The sequence below is a fragment of the Lepidochelys kempii genome, chromosome 11 (genome assembly GCF_965140265.1).
Source record: "Lepidochelys kempii isolate rLepKem1 chromosome 11, rLepKem1.hap2, whole genome shotgun sequence".
Taxonomy (NCBI): Eukaryota; Metazoa; Chordata; order Testudines; family Cheloniidae; genus Lepidochelys; species Lepidochelys kempii.
In genome coordinates, this window is record NC_133266.1 from 60,347,644 (window position 1) to 60,368,549 (window position 20,906).

Sequence of the window (20,906 nt, forward strand, 5' to 3'; positions counted from 1 at the left end):
GGATGGATCACAAACTTATTGAGCTTGATCCACCACAGCATTGCTTCAGCTTCATGTTGATGTAACTGCATGCATTTACTCTCTAAAACTGGAATACAACAAAGCCTCTTATAAATAGAAATTCTTCCAAGAAATCCCAAAGGAAGGTGCTAAAGCATTGTCTGTCCAAGTCTGCTATGTATTTCAAAACATAATCACAGTATTTATAAATTAATCAGTGTGTGTATTCAAATGCTTCCTTCACAATGGAGATATTGGCCATCAACTACGTCCTGTAAATATCAGAAGAGAAGTTGCTATCACCAGTACATTGCTGCTTATAAGATCTTGTTCACTTTTGTGCTCTGGTTTAACAACTTCATTCTCCCACATTATATCAAAAAGTTATTTTCCCTTCAAATGTCCAGTGTAAGGCATTCTGCAAATCTAACATAGATACCTGATAGATAGCAAGGTAATGAGACAACATATTGCAGCGACTAGCTCCCAGTAGATCCACCTTCTGACAGACATCCATTTTCAACTTGTCAAATTGGGCTTTGGTATTTTTCACTTGCGTCTGCACCTAGAACCATGAAAGTTGAAATACATAATAGCAAAAGGAGATCAGAGGTATGTATGTGTGTTGCAGAAAAGAACTCCTGAAAATGTTTCACAGTCCTAGTATGTACAGCAGTCTTGTCCTGGAGCGTCTGTAGGAGTAATTTGTAGGCCCCATTGTATAGGTATTGCACATGCACACATACTGTAGAGATTGTCCCTGCCCTAAAGAATTTATAATCAAATGTCAAAAGCCCTATAAATTAGCTGCTAATTATGGTCTTGTCACTTCCAAAAGGAAAAAATATCCTGTTTATATGCAAGAAAGTAATGTTAAAGTTGACATAACATTCAGATAAACACTCACGAAATTCAGAATTACAGTGCCCACAGCACCTTTAATTGCCCTCTTGCAGGAATACACTACAATCTGGTCTTGTGACTGCATACCGGGGCAATATCTGGTTTGTAGTAAGTAAGGAGTCTGACTTCCCTTCACCCCTCTCTTTGGTCAAGTGCTAAAAGAATAGTTGCAGGGAGGCTAGAATGAGGAAGGCAAGGTGCTACACCTGAGTTGGGAAATCTTTATGATATATATTTTTTGTTTATGGTAATGTGCTCTGATTTTTGCTGATAAGCACCTTCTTCTGCTTCAATAATCAAATGAATTTTTTTTTTTAATTTTATCTTTTCTGACTTACCTCAGCAGGTTACATGTAGTGTCAGGGATTTTAAAGCAAGAAGGAAAATATGTGTACGCTAACAATGTGGAGCAAAAGAACCTGATGAAGTGGTAAGAGGAACAGCAGCAGAAATAACAAGAGAAGCAACATCAGCTCCAGTAATATATACAGCTGCAGTAGCAAAACCACCACCAACAGGAATTGGTGGAGATGATGAGGCAAACTTTGCTTGTCAAGGGAGGTGATCTGTCTTCTGTTACCCTTACAGGAGGAGGGTTCTTAACCAAAATGGGACCTCTGTATTATAATGAAGATCATACAGTACTCTGTTTTGTTCAGCAATACAAAATGTTATTTAAATTACTGACAATTATAACAAGTACAGTTTTTTCAATTACTGTATTTTATAATCAGTGAGTCACATTGCCTTGTGTTGTGTGACCACATGATTTACTGTAATCAAATACTCAAGACATGTCTCTACTAAGAAAACTTAAAAAATCCTCCTGGTGCATCCTAGTATAAAAGACAAGGCTGTGGTGGCCAGACACACCCAGCCGTGAGCCCTGTGCCTGGAGTTCAGGCAGTTCCTGGGAGCCTCGGTGAGCTGCTAGGCTCCCCACAGCTGAAATGGTACTGTACTTGATTTGTCCTTCTCTACATTTGCAACTAAACCGTGTTCAACTGCACCCATTGCTGGCAACAAGAAGGAAATAAATACTTTTCTGAACTTCTCCATTTGCTTGCAGGTGTCAGGATCCAGTTCTTGGGACACATCCTTCATCCACAGCAAGGCCCCTCTGTATTCTATGCGGGCCTGCTCCATACGATCAATTGTTAACAAGGTATCAGACACAGCCCTGTGACTGAATGTTGCCAATTCCTGCCCAAGGCGAGACAAGGGGGTACAAAGGGCTACCCTGGAGGTAAAAGAAGGGAACAAGTAGAATGGGTTATAAGCCAAATGCAAATACATATTAGGTTGTGGGGGGAGAGCTGGGAGGAAACGAAGAGTGAATTCCAGTAGGAGACAAGCTACAATTTTTGTGTATGTGAGACTATATGTTGTGGTGAATTCTTTCTTGCATGTAGAAAATGCCTCATAGGGCCTGACTCTGAAAGGTGCTGACCACCTCCTGTAAGATGCTAGATGCCCTCTGAAGTGAATGGAGCTTGCCATTTTGCAGGATAAGACCTAGGGTACATGACTACATTGCAGCCACAAGTGTAATTTGCAGCTCATGTAGAAGTATGCATGCTAGCTATACTCTAGCTCAGGGGTAGCCAACAGCTGGACTATGCGCCAAATTCGAACCATCAGATGTTTTTGAACAGACCAAGAAATCTTTTTATTTACTTATTATTATTATCATTATTGTTGTTATCTTTGTATTACTTTCTCTAGAGTCTGGACCTTGATTATACCTGAACCAAGAAATTTGGACCTTGACAAAAAATAATTGATTACCCCCGGTCTAGTTGTACAAACCCATCTGACCCTCCTGAGTACATACCCGCTTGTACAGCCTATGCTGAAGCCCATGCTGCTGCATCCTCAGTTCTATATTTAGTGAGTTAGATAGAAAAAAGCTAGCAAGAGTACATCTACACAAGCTGCCATTCAAATGTGTGGCTGCAGCGTACTCTTACCCCAAAGTGGTCAGACACTACAAACGCTAACATTTAGGAAAGAGAATAGTCGTAATTAACTTAAACGAAATATAGCAAGCCTCCAGGACCAAAAGGATGCATTCATGTAGTATTCATTTGGAATTCCCAGGTTTCCGTACACAAAGAGAATTAAGATATCATACAATAGTAATGAGTAATGTTGTGCTCTTGGCATCACATACTAGACAAGCAGGTGAAGGTTCTGGTCCTGATAGCATGGGTGTATGTTTCTGCACACTAGTAGCAGTAGTGTTAAAAATGTCTTCAACCTCCAGCTGGCTGAAAGTGGGCATTTATAACTTGACTGCCTAACAGTTACGATTTAACACTGCCTAAGCAACTCTGTTCTAAAGGCCCTTTTTCAGCTGTTTGTTACTTTGCCAAACTCTCAGCTGTCAGACTGAAACTTGCCAGGTTTGGTCTGTGCCTATGGGTGGACTTTTTTGGAACGTTTGAACAAAACAGTTGTACCATTTTTTTGAGAAAAGAGTATGGGAGAAAAAATACATCTTTGGCGTAAAGCATGTGTGACAAACCCACATATTACCAAGGCTGTCCAATGCTTTCCATTATAAGACCACATTTTCAGTTGCTTATAAATTTGTAACACACTAACCATTCAAATTTCCCATGCCAGGTGTATGCCTTAAGCTGAATTTTTTTTTGAAAGTTTCAGCCAAAACGGTTCAGCCATTTCTGAGTATGAAGCAAGGGAAAAATAAGTTGTTTTGCCCATGTTATAAAAATTCTGATGAGCATAAGAATGGCCATGCTGAGTCAGACCAATGGTCCATGTAGTCCAGTATCCTGTCTTTTGACAGCAGCCGGTGCCAGATGCTTCAGAAGGAATGAACAGAACAGGGCAATTTATCGAGTGATCCATCCCGTGTCATCCAGTTCCACTTCCTAGCCATCAGAATTTTAGGGACACCCAGCACATGGGGTTGTGTCCCTGACCATCTTGACTAATAGCCATTGAAGGAGCTATCCTCCATGAACTTATCTAATTATTTTTTTAACCCAGTTATACTTTTGGCCTTCGCAACATCCCCTAGCAATGAGTTCTACAGGTTGACTATGCGTTGTATGAAGAAGTACTGCCTTATGTTTGTTTTAAACCTGCTGCCTATTAATTTCACTGGGTTACCTCTGGTTTGGTATGTTATGTGAAGAGATAAACAACACTTCCTTATTCACTTTCTCCACACCATTCATGATTTTATAAACCGCTTATCATATCCCGCCTTAGTCGTATCTCTTCTAAACTGAACAGTCCCAGTCTTTTTAATCTCTCCTCATATAGAACTATTTCATACCCCTCATCTTTTTGTGCCCTTCTCTGTCCCTTTTCCAATTCTAATATATATTTTTTGAGATGGGGCAACCAGAACTGCACACAGTATTCAAGGTGTAGGGTACCATGGATTTATATAGTGGCTTTATGGTATTTTCTGTCCTATTATTATATCCCTTTCCTAATGGTTTCTAGCATTCTGTTATCATTTTTGATTGCCACTGCACATTGAGCATATGTTTTCAGAGCATATATCTACAGTGACTTCAAGAGCTGTTCTTTGACTGTTAACAGCTAATTTAGACCCTGTCGTTTTGTATGTATAGTTGGGATTATGTTTTCCAATATGCATTTATCAATATTGAATTTCATTTACCAATTTTTGCCCACTCACCCCGTTTGATGAGATCCCTTTGTAATTCTTTGCAGTCTCCTTTGAACTTAACTATCTTGAGTAATTCAGTATTGTCTGCAAACTGTGCCACTTCATTGTTTACCCCTTTTTCCAGATCATTTATGAATATGTTGACCAGTTCTGGAGGGACTCCAGACACACTCTCCACTGTGAAAACTGACCATTTATTCCAACCCATTGTTTCCTGTCTTTTAACCAATGAGCGAACCTTCCTTCTTATCCCATGACTGCCTACTTTGCTTAAGAGCCTTTGGTGAGGGACCATGTCACCATTTCTGAAAGATTAAGTACACTTTATCCACTAGATCACCCTTGTCCATATGTTTGCCGACACCCTCAAAGAATTCTAATTGATTGGTGAGGCATGGTTTTCCTTTACAAAAGCCATGTTCTCTCTTTCCCAACAAATTGTGTTTAATCTATGTGTTGGTAAAGAACTGAATTATCAATCATTTCAACCAATTTGCCTGGTACTGAAGTCAGACTTACTGGCCTGTAATTGCCAGGATTGCCTTGGGAGCCTTTTTTAAAAATTGGCATCATATTAGCTATCTGCCAGCCATCTGGTAGAGAGACTAATATAAGCGACAGGTTACATACCACAATTAGTAGTTCTGCAATTTCACATTTGAGTTCCTTCAGAACTCTTGGGTGAATACCATCTGGTACTGGTGACTTATTACTGTTTAATATAGCAAAACCTCCTTTAATGACACCTCATTCTGGAACAGTTCCTCAGATTTGTCACCTAAAAAGAATGGCTCAGGTTTGGGCATCTCCCTCAAATCCTCTGCCATGAACACTGATGCAAAGAATTCATTTAGCTTCTCTGCACTGGCCTTGTCTTCCTTGAGCACTCCTTTAGCACCTCAATTGTATAGTGGCCCCACAGATAGTTTCACAAGCTTTCTGCTTCTGATGTATATTTTAAAAAAAACTGCTGTTAGTTTTTATGTCTTTTGCTAGTTGCCCTTAAAATTCTTTTTTGGCCTGCCTAATTAAACTCCGACAAGTCAAATGTAAATGTATATGTCCCTTTTTATTTTCCTCAGTAAAATTTGACTTCAAATTTTTAAAGGATGTCTTTTTGTCTCTGACTGCCTCTATTATTCTATTGTTTAGCAATTGTGGCATTTTTTGGTGTTTTTTTTTTAAATTGGGGTACACACATAGTTTGAGCCCCTATTATGGTGGTGGTAAAAAGTTTCCAGGCAGCTTGCAGGCATTTCACTCTTGTGACTGTTCCTTTTAATTTGCATTTAACTTGTCTCCTCATTTTTGTGGAGTTCCTCTTTTTGAAGTTAAATGCTCCTGTGGGGTTTCTTTACTTAGTATCCTCTTCCCCCACAAGGATATTACATTTAATTACATTGTGGTCACTATTAGGACTAGCTGCTCCAAGAAGCAGCCATTAATGGTGTCTAGAAATTTTATCTCTGCATCCCATCCTGAAGTGATATGTTCCAAGTCAATATGGGATATTTGTAATCCCCCATTATTACGAGATTTTCTGTTTTTTGTAGCCTCTGTAATCTCCCATAGCATTTCACAATCACCATCCTGGTCAGGTGGTTGGTAGTACATTCCTACTGCTATAGTCCTATTATTCAAGCATGGAATTTCTATCCACAGAGGTTCTATGGTACTGTTTGATTCCTTTAAGATTTTTACTATATTTGATTCTATGCTTATTTTTGCATATAGAGCCACTCCCACACCAGCATGACCTACTCTGTCGCTCCTATATATTATGTAACCTGGTATTACCGTATCTCATTGCTTATCGTTGTTCCACCAAGTTTTCACCTTTCCTTTGAAAGGCTCCGGTGCCTCCATGCTTTGCAGCTAGAACTTGAAATTTGGCAGGGGTGGTGGCCTTTGCATCAGGGATACTGACTTTTTGTTACTCTAGAGAAAATCTGTCCAAATTTAGTGAAGTAAAAAATAAACCCCAAAAACACCTTTGAAAAATTGGTTTGCACATGCTCAGTAGGGAACTGCTAGTTACACTGCTAAATTCACCACAGATTCTGTCTGCATTGGGCATGCTCCAGCAATTGCAGCACTAGGCTGCTGCAGGCTGGGCTGGGGCAAGCACAGAGCAGGGAGCCTGTCACTCCTGTGCTCTCCACGAATCCAGAGCGAAAAGTTGTTTGATTTGAATGCAGTGACAAGAGCTGGACCTGAGGGAGGTGAGGAAGTAGATTAGGACAAGAGGTTTGAGGTGGGAGACTGGGACTGGAGGTTGGTGGGCAGGGGGAAGAGGGACACTGGGAGTGGGAGCTGTGAAGGATGTGAATACTGGGACTGGCTGGGCAAGGAGATTGGGAGTGTGGGGGAAGACTGGGACTCACTGGACATAGATACTGGGAGCTGGAGAGAGAAATGGTATGGGGATGAAGAGCTGGGGGTAGACTGTGACTGGCCAAGCAAGGACACTGGGACTATGAACTGATGGGAGTGGGGGGAAAGATCTGACAAAGAGCTGGGTTGAGAGGAGGGACTGGGACTAGCTGGGCAAAGAGATTGGCACAAGAAGCCGGGTGGGAGCACTGAGATTGGTTGAGATGCTGAGGGAGACTGGGAGTTAACAGGGACAGAGGAGGAGGGGATGGGGTGACTTGAGGCCAGTAGGGGAAGAGAGAGAGATCAGCCGAAAAGGAAGGGAGGGGGAAACTGGGACAGGCTGAGCAAGGAGACTGGGGAAAAGGAGCCAGGAGTGGGTGGGGGAGAAATTGGGAATGGCTGAGCAAGGAGATGGGATGAGAAGCCTGAGGAGAAGAGATCGGAATTGGCTAGTTGAGGAGAATGGGATTGGGACAAGGAGTCAGGAGTGCAGATGACACAGGCCTGGGACAGAGACTGGGCAGAAGGGGTCAAGCTTGGGGTAACTGGGCAGAAGAGTCTGGGCCCACTAGAGAATACTTGCTTGCAAAGTTTGGAATAGAACCCACGATTTGTGAATCTCACCATTCCTGTACTGTCAGTACATATTTGTGAAACTCACTGTCAAAGTGCTCCATCCCTCTCTAGTCCTGGTCCATATAGAGGATGACAACCTACTTTCACTATCAGTTACTCTGTTAGCTCAACTGCCAGAGGTCTGTGTGGAGAACTTAAATTTTCCAACCCTGCAAATGACCCATGTGGATGCCAATACAATGCGATAAGATGGAATTTCTATTTTTTTAATTCACTTTTTTAAAAACTTTAAACAAAAGCTACTTTGGGCCCCCTTGTGCATATGCATTATGATAGTCTTTAATTACATAATCACATACTATTTTTTCTCACAGGACTCCTGCTTGATTCACTGCATAGGATGAACTTGCTCTAGGGATGGATCAGGATTGTGTAGTGAAGGAGGCTGTTGTCTGTACAAACCCTGCTTCATTTGCTACAGGAATTGGAAAATGTGTAGTGAATGAGGAAGGGGATTTCAGGAAGAAATGAATGGTTACGTGATTAAGGCAGTTGAATGCTGCCTGGCAGAATTGGATTCTATTTCTGCCTCCGCCAGTGTTTGTACGTGATGTTAGGCAAGTAAGTTAAACCAATTTTTTCATAGGTGGTCACCAATTGTGTGTTGCTGGGTATGAAATGCACAAGTGCTAAGCATTCACAGCTGCAGCTGAAGTCAATGGGAAATGTGCTTTGGTCATAGAAGGTGCTATATAGTGCTATGTACCCTGAAAAATTAGGTGTCACAAATCAGCCACCTAAAATTAGTGGATACTTTTGACCTTAATCTCTCTGTGCCTCAGTTCCTCATCTGTAAAATGAGTACAGTATCCATTCATCTCACAGGGGTCTTGTGAAAGCAAATTGACATTTGTGAAGCACTCAGATACTATAATAATGAGTACCATAGAAAAGCCCATGAAGAAATTAATAATTCTGACTTCAAAGCAGAGTTTGAATAGCGTGGAATAAGGAAGGCCTGGGGCCACATACTGAACAATGAGGATAAAACAAAATTTTGAATCGCTGCTCACTGAGTGAGAACCATTCATTCTCTGCATTGGATGAAGCAGGGGTCCTGTGGAAATAAGTGATGTTATGTACTTAAAGACTGTATCATAATGCCTACGTGCAAGGGGACCAAATTAAGGTTGTACAGGCAACCTTTATTCTGGCATTTCTTAACTTTTGAGTGGTTGATTTTGCAACCGTGATAATGTTTTTTTATGTAGTCTTTTTGTGTTTAATGTATACAAACACACACATTGCAGTTCTCACCTCAGCAGGAGGCAATAGAAACAACATTTAGTACAGAGGTAATACCTAATGGGACTTTTTCATGCTTTTTGGTGGTCCAATAAAAATATTTTGACAAGCTCTAAGGTTTTAAAAATCTATCATGAAGATACTGTAATTTTAAAAATTATAGCAGGAGATGGTTATCATTAATATCCTAACATTCTATTACCACTGCACATGTATGCACAAAATAACAGAGTGAAATTTTAGATCAACACATTAAAAATTTGTGGAAAAATTATCTCCTCCAATGCACAAGTGTGTTAGTCTCTAAGGTGCCACAAGTACTCCTTTTCTTTTTGTGTTATCATTGAGGCAGGGTTAATGAGGATCCTTGCCTTGTTCCATACAGTCTTTGAAGGGCTTCAGCCTTGCCTCATAGCACTGTCTGGCAAATAATTCCACATTTTGGAAATTAACTTTATCATTTCATTTTTTTAAAAACCCTGTGAAATTCCAAGAAAGAAACTGTATTAAAAGAAATTGAAGACCATGATCCTGATTAATGTTCTGCATGCAAAGTTAAATTTGAGTACTCCTGTGCATAAAGTTAAGCACCTGCACAAATGTTTGCGGTATCAGGACTTAAGATGTAAGACGAAGTACTCAAAAAGTTAACTAACTTTGCCCCACATTCATAAGACTTATGATAGTCTTACACAATCACATGCTATTATTTCTAAACCTGGTTGGAAATTTTTCATTAGAATATTTGTTGTTGGAAAATGCCAATTTGTGAAAAGCAAAATGTTCTGCAGGTTTCAAAGGAAATTGGCCAGGGCCTTCCAGGCTCAACTAATCTTTCAAAGGAAATTAGCCACGGCTTTGTGGGCTCCTGGCTCCTCATCAGTCTGCCTAGTGGCTGCTGAGGCTCCAAGAGTTTCCAGGTCTCTGGCTTCTCAGCAGCCTGAAAACTTCAAGGCCAAGTTCCAAAGCTCCCAGATTCTTGACAGGTTTCCTGGGATGGGGGCAGTCATGGAGTAGTGGAGGCCAGCGCTTTCAGGCTCCACACTCCTTGACAGCCCCAGAAGCATATTTCATTTCAAAAACAAAATATTCCAGAATTTGACTTCCACAAGAAATTGAGGTTTTGATTTTCCCAATTCGAGCTGAATTTTTTTCCCCAAAGCTCAAGTTGTTTTGTTTTTAAAGAGGTGAAATTCACTTTCTTGTTCAGTTATATTTATTTCTACAGGTCCCCTGCTGCATTTGATGTGCAAGCTGAATGGCGAATAGTGAATGAGGCAAGGTTAAACAGTCAATGAGAGGTGCTGAGAGCCAGATTGTTTGCAACTACCATTCACTTTACACTTGTTTAACTGAGGCATTTTCTAGACTAGAATTGAAGGTGTGATGTTAGCCTGTGTTAGCATACATAACACACTTTAAAAGTCTTTTACAGATAAGGCACACTGCCTTTAACACGTGCTAAACTGGTCAAGTTAAACCTGGGGGGAGCCCAGGTTTCAATTCGACCAGTTGAGCATGTGTTAAAGGCAGTTTGCCTTGTCTGCACTAGACTGATGTGTTAGCATATGTTAGCTAATGTGTGCTAATCTATTTTAATTCCTAATCTAGATAAAGCGTGAGAGCACATCTGGGACCTCAGTGGACAGGGTAGGCTTTATAGAGTGAATGAAGCATGATTAAAAATACATATTTAATCCACTGTGCTTCATCCAACCTGCGCTCTGAATTAGTCATATTTATATTCATTAACTAACTAAAGAATGTATTATGATGCAAACACAAAAGTGGCATAATTAAGGTTGTCTGGGTAACCTTAACTTTTGGATTTCCTACCTTTTGGTATGCTTTACTTTACAATTTTATTTTTTTTAAACATAGGTTAAAATTTAGAACTTGCATATAACTTTTCAATGCACTTTAGAGGAGGGTAAGAATTATCTCCATTTTACACATGAGGAAAACTGAGGCAAATATATGAAGTAATTTGTCCAAGATTACTCAGCAGGTCATTGACGGACCTGGGATTGGAATCCAGGTCTCCTGACCCCAGGTCACATGTCCATATACCGATTCTGCAGAATCCTTTGAAATTGAAAATAGCTTTCGATATACCAGTATGTCATGCTCAGTTTTCTGAAGGAATACCGCATTTAAGATAAACTAATGCACCCTATACTAATTAAAATGTTCTGTGACACTCCTGTCTTTGCTTCAAACAGCAGTAAAACCCATTAAGAATGGCCTTATTAAAGAACCTCTTTTCAATAACCAAAGTACCCTTTTCAAGGCAGAGATAGCAAAGAAATCCGTTTTAAAGAGAAATATTACTTCCTTCTACATCAGATTGTTTTTCCTTTGTGAGCTTGAAGATATTGGGTAAAATGCAGTCATGTTGTAAATAAATGCAACACCCATATAAGTCCCTGGCTAACTTCTATGATGTAAATAATGTATATTAATCAGACAACTGGTGTAAATGATATGGTAGTCTAATTTGCAAGAGAAGTCCATCAGGCCTGATTCTGCCATCCTTAGTCATAATAGGTAACAATTCATACTCACATAAGCCCATTAATTGCAATGGGACTGCTTACATAGTAAGGTAGAACCTGACATGAATAAGGTTGGCAAATTACAGCTCTCAGCAGAGATTAAAATGAGTAATTTACACACCAAGGGCACAAACAAGGGAATACAGTAGTAAAACCATCTACTAGGATGGTGTAACAGCATAGGGGAGATGCTGCTCTGTTCCCTGATGCAATTTTCCTGCTGCCCCTTCTCAGTGTTACACTCGTTTAGTATATTGGTGCAAGCCCTACTACTTTATCATTTGCACCCACTTATAATGTTTTTTGATCAATTTACTCATGACATTTAATTTACACCACAGTGTAGACTGCAGAATTTGGCCCATTCACTGCAGCAGTATGTTTTATTTGTAAGTTCAGTTCAATTCTATATTTATATTTGCAATTTAAATTACACTGATTGTACTGTCTGTACTTCTTGATTATTTGTATTTTCTGTATATATTTCTTTTATTATAGTCTATTTGTTTTACATAAAATTATATTTGCTTTCTGTGGATCTAACCTCAGAATCTTAAAGCACCAAACAGGTGCGTTATTCCATGTACATAACTTTATATTAATAGCACCAAATGTAACTTGAAGAAAGACTACATAAAATAATTGAAAACCTTTGTTGAGCAGAAGAACAGAGGGTCTTTCCAGTGGCTTCCATCATTTTGCCAGCTTTAGTAGCATCTTGCTCTCCTTGAACCTTTAAAAGGAGCCCTAGCTCATTTTCCTCGTCAGACGTAACTATAAAAGGAAATAATTGCACAATATAAATAGATAAACTAACACTTCCAATGTATTTAATCTTATTAAGAATAGTCCCCAGAGGGTGGGAAAACAAGCACATTATTGTTCAAAGTGATAAGATGCATAAAAAGATCTTTAGGTTTTACAGCATTTATAGTTGATATGGTATGTATTGGGGGGGAGAGGAGGGAAAGAAGGAATAAATTTTAAAGTAAAACACACAAATGTCCAAATCAGACTTCTCAAATACTTTTTCATGTGGCACAGTTGGGCATCTGAGACTTTCTTTGGTAGGAGACACAGATAAAGAATATAGAGACATGCTGAACAAAAGACTTTAGTCATTAGTATCTTGTTGTTTATGGTAATTTATTACTACATTTAAAAATACTTTTAATTGAACTCTGATTCATAAAGGATGTAACTTTAATCAGTGATCCTTGTCTGCTAAGGGTCTAAAACTTACTTTTACTATCCTTTGTTATTTGTACTATCCGTAGAACTTTATAGAGATAATACTGCGCCACAATTTCACTTGGAAAAACTTACAATTTTATTTAAAATCATTTACTTTCATAAACAGGGAGGAGCTTTTCTGAAAATTTAGGGAAACTAAAATTAAGTTTTATGTAAACCACTGGTCATGTTTTCTAATAGTTGTAATGGCTTCCCTTAGTTCAATGATAGCCTCAAGAATTAGGGCTACTAGAACGAGTTAAATTAGCCATATAACGGAGTTCTTCATTTTCTGCCATTAGTACAAATACAGGTAGCATTAATGTATTCTATCAAGAAATCCCAAATCTTGGCACTCAGTATTTACACTAAAATAGTGACATTCTCTAGAAATTAAAAACCATTTCAAATATGCCAGAAGGTTGTTTCAGATTAAACAGTTATCTGGTTTTAACAATGGATTTAAATTCAAAATATTAAAAAAAAGTAATGATGGTTATTACACTAAATTAAAATACATATGTTATTGCATACCATTGAGTCTCTGCTGGTATTTCTCAATAGTCTTTAGAAGATCTATACAGCTTGCCTGAATGCAGTGAAAAACCTTGGAAAAAAAGAGTTAGTACATTAGTCTATGGAAACAGTAATGTGAATATAAATAAGAAAATGTCTTCTTGGTATATGATAACATTCTACAGCCTAGGATTGAGCAAGTTTACCAGTAAAAGAAATTTAAAGCTAGAGAGATTCTTTTAGAAATCACTTGTCTGTTTCAATTGAGATAATCATATATATGACTTCCATTGGTAAATATTCTTCTAGGCAGAATCTATCCAAAGCCTATGGACCAAATTCATCTCTAGCATAAGCAAATGCAATGAAGCAAAAGGAACTTGCACCTACTTACACTGGGGCTGAATTTGACCTGCAAACAAACTTACCCAATATAATCAGGATAGACATACACAAGAAATGAAGGTTACTTATACAGGGTATGTCTGCACTTCAAGCTGGAAGTGGAACAGCAGCGGGAGGGGCTGGCCACCCTGTGTACACGCGTACCATCTCAGATAGATAAGTACTTGGGCTGCAAAACATAGATTCCATAGCTATTTCCATGCTGTGGACTATATGGGGCCTTCCTAGTTGTTGAAAACCAAGACATTTACAACTATCACCATTACAGCATCATCTGTATTTTCTTTCCAGTCACCATCCATTCTCCAGATGTTTAGTAATTCATTGGATGGTGGAAAAAATCAGTAGCAAGGACATCTGCAGGATGAATGCAAGCATGAATGGATGTGGCAAGGGCCACTGCATGAAGTAGCAACCCAAATGCCATAACACAGTACACAATTTTTGGTTATATATGTGGAAATATAGGAATACCGAAGTGTTAAGTTGTAGCTGGCACCCATAATAGGTGGTGAGGGCTTAGAGGGAAGCTTGAACTGATGACCAGTCACCCATGAGATATCAGGAAGATGGGCCAAGATTTGTTTCTTTTTAGACATTTTAGATCTTTTCCTTGTGAGAAGAGAGGGTAGCAAATACTCAGGAAGCTAAATGACAAGATGGTACTACTGCAACAACGAGTAAAATGTTTCTGTAACAAGGTGGCATGCCCCTTTTAAGGGTAAAAGGCTTTGGGACAGTCAGCCCTATTCTGTTAACCCCACCCTGCTACACCTGTGTAGGGTTGGATTTAAGAGGAAGGAACCTCAGCAGTGGGGAAAATTGAGGAGACAAATTGTCCTATGGCCTAGCTGAAGACAGGAGCCAGTCAGGGACTATAGCCTGCCTGAAAACCTGGGTAAAGGGAAAGTATGCTAGCCTCTAGGTAGTGAGGTTGAAGCCTAGGAAATAGGGTTTGGACAGTTTATTGCAGCTGGGGTTAGCCTGCGAAGGAGGAGGCTAATAGCCAAGCCTGGCTAGGCTGAAGATTTGGTTGTTTTCCTATGTTTGTAGACATTAAGTGACAGACTCTGAGGCCCCAAAAAGGTTGGACTTTGTTACATGGCTTGGCCAGACAGTTGGAATGAGTCAGAGAAAATACTGGGTAAACTAAGGCAGGAATGCTGCAATGTCAGCCATCAGTGATCGTTTCCATTTCCCTAAAGCTTCTATAATAGAGCTAAAAGAGCACTATCGAAAGCTTGTAAAGAGAGATCAGCATGGGTCCTGGGCTGCATGCCGCTGCCTGCCCCTCCCAGCACCAGCAGGGTCCCCAGCACCTGCACCACCCCTGGCCTGCCCCCACAGAGAACCCACGGCCCCCTGGCCCAAGTTTTAGTTAGGGGTATATAGTACAAGTCATGGACAGGTCACTCGCTGTGAATTTTTGTTTACTGCCTGTGACCTGTCCATAACTTTTACTAAAAATACCTGGGATTAAAATGTTGCCTTAGTGATGGTCAGACTAGCTACAAATGTGTGTCATGATGTCTTAAATGCAGCTTCACAAATGTGGTTTGTCTGAAAATTGGTGGTTTTTCCAGTTTGTTGCACTATTATGATGCATGCTTGGAAGAATAGACAGTGATAACCCAAGAAAAATTCTTCTGTTTTTATGTATTAAGGAGATCTGTTTTAACCAAAGATTATCCTTCATGAGAGAGCCTAGGTAATAAAGGAAAGGCTACTGAAATGTTGTGGATAAAAGTTAATGAACGTAATGTAAAACTCACTTATTTAAATAGTTCATATTGTAGTCAAATAGCTTTCATACCACAAATGTTACTGTTGTATCTTACATGAAAGCAGAAGTCTGGAGATGCTCCAAAGATTCAGAAGAATGGATAGTAGAGAAATGTCTGGGTTGTAAGTGTCTTTCCTTGCAAAAATTAATGCCTCCATTTAGCACACACAAAACAGGATTTGGACATTTAATTTGTAGCAGATTAGAGATTGCTTATAATGGCTGGCATCTACATCTCAGACTATTTTTCTTAACAAGACATCTGTTGCTTTGATTCCCTTGTTTGGATAGACTGGATTAGAAGAGGAAAATTGACTATAATTTTTCTAAAAATTCAAGATACTACAGAGAAATCATTTTGTAATTTCCTTCCTCCAAGAGAAGGCTTTTTTAAATACACAACATCTGATTTTTTCAAAGGGATTCTAAATCTTATCAATTTTAAACTAGATTGATTAAGGCTGTAGGAGGTCAAATTAATTACCTCAAGTCATACAATCAGTGAGCTGGATCTAGATTTCAATTACTGCCATGTAAATCTGGATTAACACCATTGATTTTGCTAGAGCTGACTGAATGGCACCATTGTTTTTAATTAAATTACTCTGGATTTACAATTGTTTAAATGAAGTCAGAATCTGGCTCAGTGGAATTTAGATCTAGGATTCCTTCTGATTTTCTCATCCTCTTACTGTACTGTAACCTTGTTAAAAATAATAATAACTGTCCACTGCTGGAGGCAGGTTACTGGTTTTACTTTGTGTTCCTGTCAGTAAGAGGGCAATTATTTAATTTGCTTATAAATCGTGTAGCTATATCAAGAGGACCACTGATCTCTTGATGTAAGAAAGAGGGGAAATGTTTTGTGCAGTGCAAAGACAGAGACCTCACTCTGTTTAGCCCAGAATATAAAAGTAGGCAGCCAGCAAATTCCCAAATCACTAAACCCATTGGGCACTGATGATGTCTGTCCAAAAATAATGAAATAAGAACATGGTACTTGCTGAAATGTAAAAGTGCTAACTTGAAAATATTGTTATGCTGAGAGGTACTGGAGACTGACTGGATCACAAACCTCTTTGAGACTGGGTATAAAGGCATCCTTCAGCTGACATAAGTGTCAGGGTAAGTTAATCAGAAGTCCCCCACCTAAGACAAAAGCATGTTGTGAACCCGCTCAGGAATTTTGGACTGAATGGAGGGATTTTGCTAAATTGAGGGGGTGAGGAGAAAGACAGACCACATAGAAACTAAACAGATAAGAACAGAGAGAGGCTGAGAGAAACAGAAAAAGGCCAAGCAGCAGCTGGTAAACACAGTGTGACCTGGAAAAAGCTAGAGAGAGAGAGACGCACTTTTGGGAATGTTGGCTAAAGAGGCTTGGGATTGTAAGCTAAGGGTATGTCTACAGTACGAAATTAGGTTGAATTTATAGAAGTCGGTTTTTTAGAAATCGGTTTTATATATTCGAGTGTGTGTCCCCCCACAGAAAATGCTCTAAGTGCATTAAGTGAATTAACTCGGCGGAGCGCTTCCACAGTACTGAGGCTAGAGTCGACTTCTGGAGTGTTGCACTGTGGGTAGCTATCCCACAGTTCCTGCAGTCTCCACTGCCCATTGGAATTCTGGGTTGAGATCCCAATGCCTGATGGGGCTAAAACATTGCCACGGGTGGTTCTGGGTACATATCGTCAGGCCCCCGTTCCCTCCCTCCCTCCGTGAAAGCAAGGGCAGACAATCGTTTCGCGCCTTTTTTCCTGAGTTACCTGTGCAGACACCATACCACGGCAAGAATGGAGCCCGCTCAGGTAACCGTCACCGTATGTCTCTTGGGTGCTGGCAGACGTGGTACTGCATTGCTAGACAGTAGCAGCAACCCACTGCCTTGTGGCAGCAGACAGTGCAATAGGACTGGTAGCTGTCATCGTCATGTCCGAGATGCTCCTGGCTGCGTCGGCCGGGAGCGCCTGGACAGACATGGGCGCAGGGACTAAATTTGGAGTGACTTGATCAAGTCATTCTCTTTAGTCCTGCAGTCAGTCCTATTGAACCATCTTATGGTGAGCAGGCAGGCGATATGGATTGCTAGCAGTCGTATTGTACCATCTTTTGCCAGGCAGGCAAGAGATGAGGATGGCATGCAGTCCTTCTGCACCGTCTGCTGCCAGCCAAAGATGTAAAAGATAGATGGAGTGTATCAAAATAAGAAATAGACCAGATTTGTTTGTACTCATTTGCTTCCCCCCCTCCCCCCCCGTCTAGGGAACTCATTCCTCTAGGTCACACTGCAGTCACTCACAGGGAAGGTGCAGCGAAGTAAATCTAGTCATGTATCAATCAGAGGCCAGACTAACCTCCTTGTTCCAATAAGAACAATAACTTAGGTGCACCATTTCTTATTGGAACCCTCCGTGAAGTCCTGCCTGAAATACTCCTTGATGTAAAGCCACCCCCATTGTTGATTTTAGCTCCCTGAAGCCAGCTCTGTAAGCCATGTCGTCAGTTGCCCCTCCCTCCGTCAGAGCAAAGGCAGACAATCGTTCTATGCCTTTTTTCTGTGCGGACGCCATACCAAGGCAAGCATGGAGGCCGCTCAGCTCACTTTGGCAATTAGGAGCACATTAAACACCATACGCATTATCCAGCACTATATGCAGCACCAGAACCTGGCAGAGCGATACCGGGCGAGTAGGTGACGTCAGCGAGGTCACGTGAGTGATCAGAACATGGACACAGATTTCTCTCAAAGCATGGGCCCTGCCAATGCATGCATCATGGTGCTAATGGGGCAGGTTCATGCTGTGGAATGCCGATTCTGGGCTCAGGAAACCAGCACAGACTGGTGGGGCCGCATAGTGTTGCAGGTCTGGGACGATTCCCAGTGGCTGCGAAACTTTCACATGCATAAGGGGACTTTCATGGAACTTTGTGACTTGCTTTCCCCTGCCCCGAAGCACATGAATACCAAGATGAGAGCAGCCCTCACAGTTGAGAAGCGAGTGGCGATAGCCCTGTGGAAGCTTGCAACACCAGACAGCTACCGGTCAGTTGGGAATCAATTTGGAGTGGGCAAATCTACTGTGGGGGCTGCTGTGATGCAAGTAACCCACGCAATCAAAGATCTGCTGATATCAAGAGTAGTGACCCTAGGAAATGTGCAGGTCATAGTGGATGGCTTTGCTGCAATGGGATTCCCTAACTGTGGTGGGGCCATAGACGGAACCCATATCCCTATCTTGGCACCGGAGCACCAAGCCGCCGAGTACATAAACCGCAAGGGGTACTTTTCAATAGTGCTGCAAGCTCTGGTGGATCACAAGGGACGTTTCACCAACGTCAACGTGGGATGGCCAGGAAAGGTACATGACGCTCGCATCTTCAGGAACTCTGGTCTGTTTCAAAAGCTGCAGGAAGGGACTTTATTCCCAGACCAGAAAATAACTGTTGGGGATGTTGAAATGCCTATAGTTATCCTTGGGGACCCAGCCTACCCCTTAATGCCATGGCTCATGAAGCCGTACACAGGCAGCCTGGCCAGTAGTCAGGAGCTGTTCAACTACAGGTTGAGCAAGTGCAGAATGGTGGTAGAATGTGCATTTGGACGTTTAAAGGCGCGCTGGTGCAGTTTACTGACTCGCTTAGACCTCAGCGAAACCAATATTCCCACTGTTATTACTGCTTGCTGTGCGCTCCACAATATCTGTGAGAGTAAGGGGGAGACGTTTATGGTGGGGTGGGAGGTTGAGACAAATCGCCTGGCTGCTGGTTACGCGCAGCCAGACATCAGGGCAGTTAGAGCACAGGAGGGTGCGGTACGTATCACAGAAGCTTTGAAAACCAGTTTCATGACTGGCCAGGCTACAGTGTGAAAGTTCTCTTTGTTTCTCCTTGATGAAACCCCCCGCTCCTTGGTTCACTCTACTTCCCTGTAAGCTAACCACCCTCCCCTCCTCCCTTCGATCACCGCTTGCAGAGGCAATAAAGTCATTGTTGCTTCACATTCATGCATTCTTTATTCATTCATCACATAAATAGGGGGATGACTACCAAGGTAGCCCAGGAGGGGTGGTGGAGGAGGGAAGGAAAATGCCACACAGCGCTTTAAGCACAGCACTTTAAAAGTTTACAACTTTAAAATTTATTGAATGCCAGCCTTCTTTTTTTTGGGCAATCCTCTGTGGTGGAGTGGCTGGTTGGCCGGTGGCCCCCCCACCGCGTTCTTGGGCATCTGGGTGTGGAGGCTATGGAACTTGGGGAGGAGGGTGGTTGGTTACACAGGGGTTGTAATGGCAGTCTGTGCTCCAGCTGCCTTTGCTGCAGCTCAACCATACACTGGAGCATACTGGTTTGATCCTCCAGCAGCCTCAGCATTGAATCCTGCCTCTTCTCATCACGCTGCCACCACATTTGAGCTTCAGCCCTGTTTTCAGCCTGCCACTTACTCTCTTCAGCCCACCACCTCTCCTCCCGGTCATTTTGTGCTTTCCTGCACTCTGACATTATTTGCCTCCACGCATTCGTCTGCGCTCTGTCAGTGTGGGAGGACAGCATGAGCTCAGAGAACATTTCATCACGAGTGCGTTTTTTTTTCCTTTCTAATCTTCACTAGCCTCTGGGAAGGAGAAGATCCTGTGATCATTGAAACACATGCAGCTGGTGGAGAAAAACAAAGGGACAGCGGTATTTAAAAAGACACATTTTATAAAACAGTGGCTACAGTCTTTCAGGGTAAACCTTGCTGTTAACATTACATACATAGCACATATGCTTTCGTTACAAGGTCGCATTTTACCTTCCCCCACCGCGTGGCTATCCCCTCAACTCTCTCCCCTCCCTGTGGCTAACAGCGGGGAACATTTCTGTTCAGCCACAGGCAAACAGCCCAGCAGGAACGGGCTCCTCTGAGTGTCCCCTGAAGAAAAGCACCCTATTTCAACCAGGTGACCATGAATGATATCTCACTCTCCTGAGGATAACACAGAGAGATAAAGAACAGATGTTGTTCGAACGCCAGCAAACATACACTGCAATGCTTTGTTGTACAATGATTCCCAAGTATGTGTTACTGGCCTGAAGTGGTAAAGTGTCCTACCATGGACGCAATAAGGCTGCCCTCCCCAGAAATCTTTTGCAAAGGCTTTGGGAGTACATCCAGGAGAGCCGTGAATGCCAGGGCAAATTAATCCTTTCACATGCTTGCTTTTAAACCATGTATAGTATTTTAAAAGGTACACTCACCGGAGGTCCCTTCTCTGCCTTCCTGGTCCAGAAGGCAGCCTTGGGTGGGTTCGGGGGGTACTGGCTCCAGGTCCAGGGTGAGAAACAGTTTCTGGCTGTCGGGAAAACCGGTTTCTCCGCTTGCTTGCTGTAAGCTATCTACAACCGCATCATCATCATCATCTTCATCCCCAAAACCTGCTTCCGTGTTGCCTCCATCTCCATTGAAGAAGTCAAACAACATGGCTGGGGTAGTGGTGGCTGAACCCCCTAAAATGGCATGCAGCTCATCATAGAAGCGGCATGTTTGGGGCTCTGACCCGGAGCGGCCGTTCGCCCCTCTGGTTTTCTGGTAGGCTTGCCTCAG

The 20,906-nt window shown here is 41.6% G+C and overlaps 2 protein-coding genes across 10 annotated transcripts in view; one reads left to right on the forward strand and one right to left on the reverse strand.

Annotated features, from left to right (window-relative positions):
- Positions 1 to 1,464, forward strand: part of FAM117B (family with sequence similarity 117 member B) — a 118,029-nt gene extending 116,565 nt beyond the window's left edge. The window contains exon 8 of one of the 3 annotated variants that reach the window (XM_073306453.1): positions 1,247 to 1,464. In XM_073306453.1, coding sequence (XP_073162554.1) covers positions 1,247 to 1,337 — 91 coding nt within the window. In that variant the 3' untranslated portion in view covers positions 1,338 to 1,464. The remainder of the gene's footprint in view (positions 1 to 1,246) is intronic. The other 2 variants (XM_073306451.1, XM_073306452.1) reach the window with 2 other exon arrangements.
- ICA1L (islet cell autoantigen 1 like) overlaps positions 1 to 20,906 on the reverse strand; it is a 55,344-nt gene that overhangs the window by 15,434 nt on the left and 19,004 nt on the right. For all 7 annotated transcript variants that reach the window (XM_073306460.1, XM_073306457.1, XM_073306462.1 and 4 more), the window contains 4 exons: positions 13,153 to 13,225; positions 12,036 to 12,159; positions 1,945 to 2,143; positions 440 to 565 (listed from right to left, as the gene is read on the reverse strand). In XM_073306460.1, the coding sequence (XP_073162561.1) occupies positions 440 to 565; positions 1,945 to 2,143; positions 12,036 to 12,159; positions 13,153 to 13,225 (522 nt within the window). The remainder of the gene's footprint in view (positions 1 to 439; positions 566 to 1,944; positions 2,144 to 12,035; positions 12,160 to 13,152; positions 13,226 to 20,906) is intronic.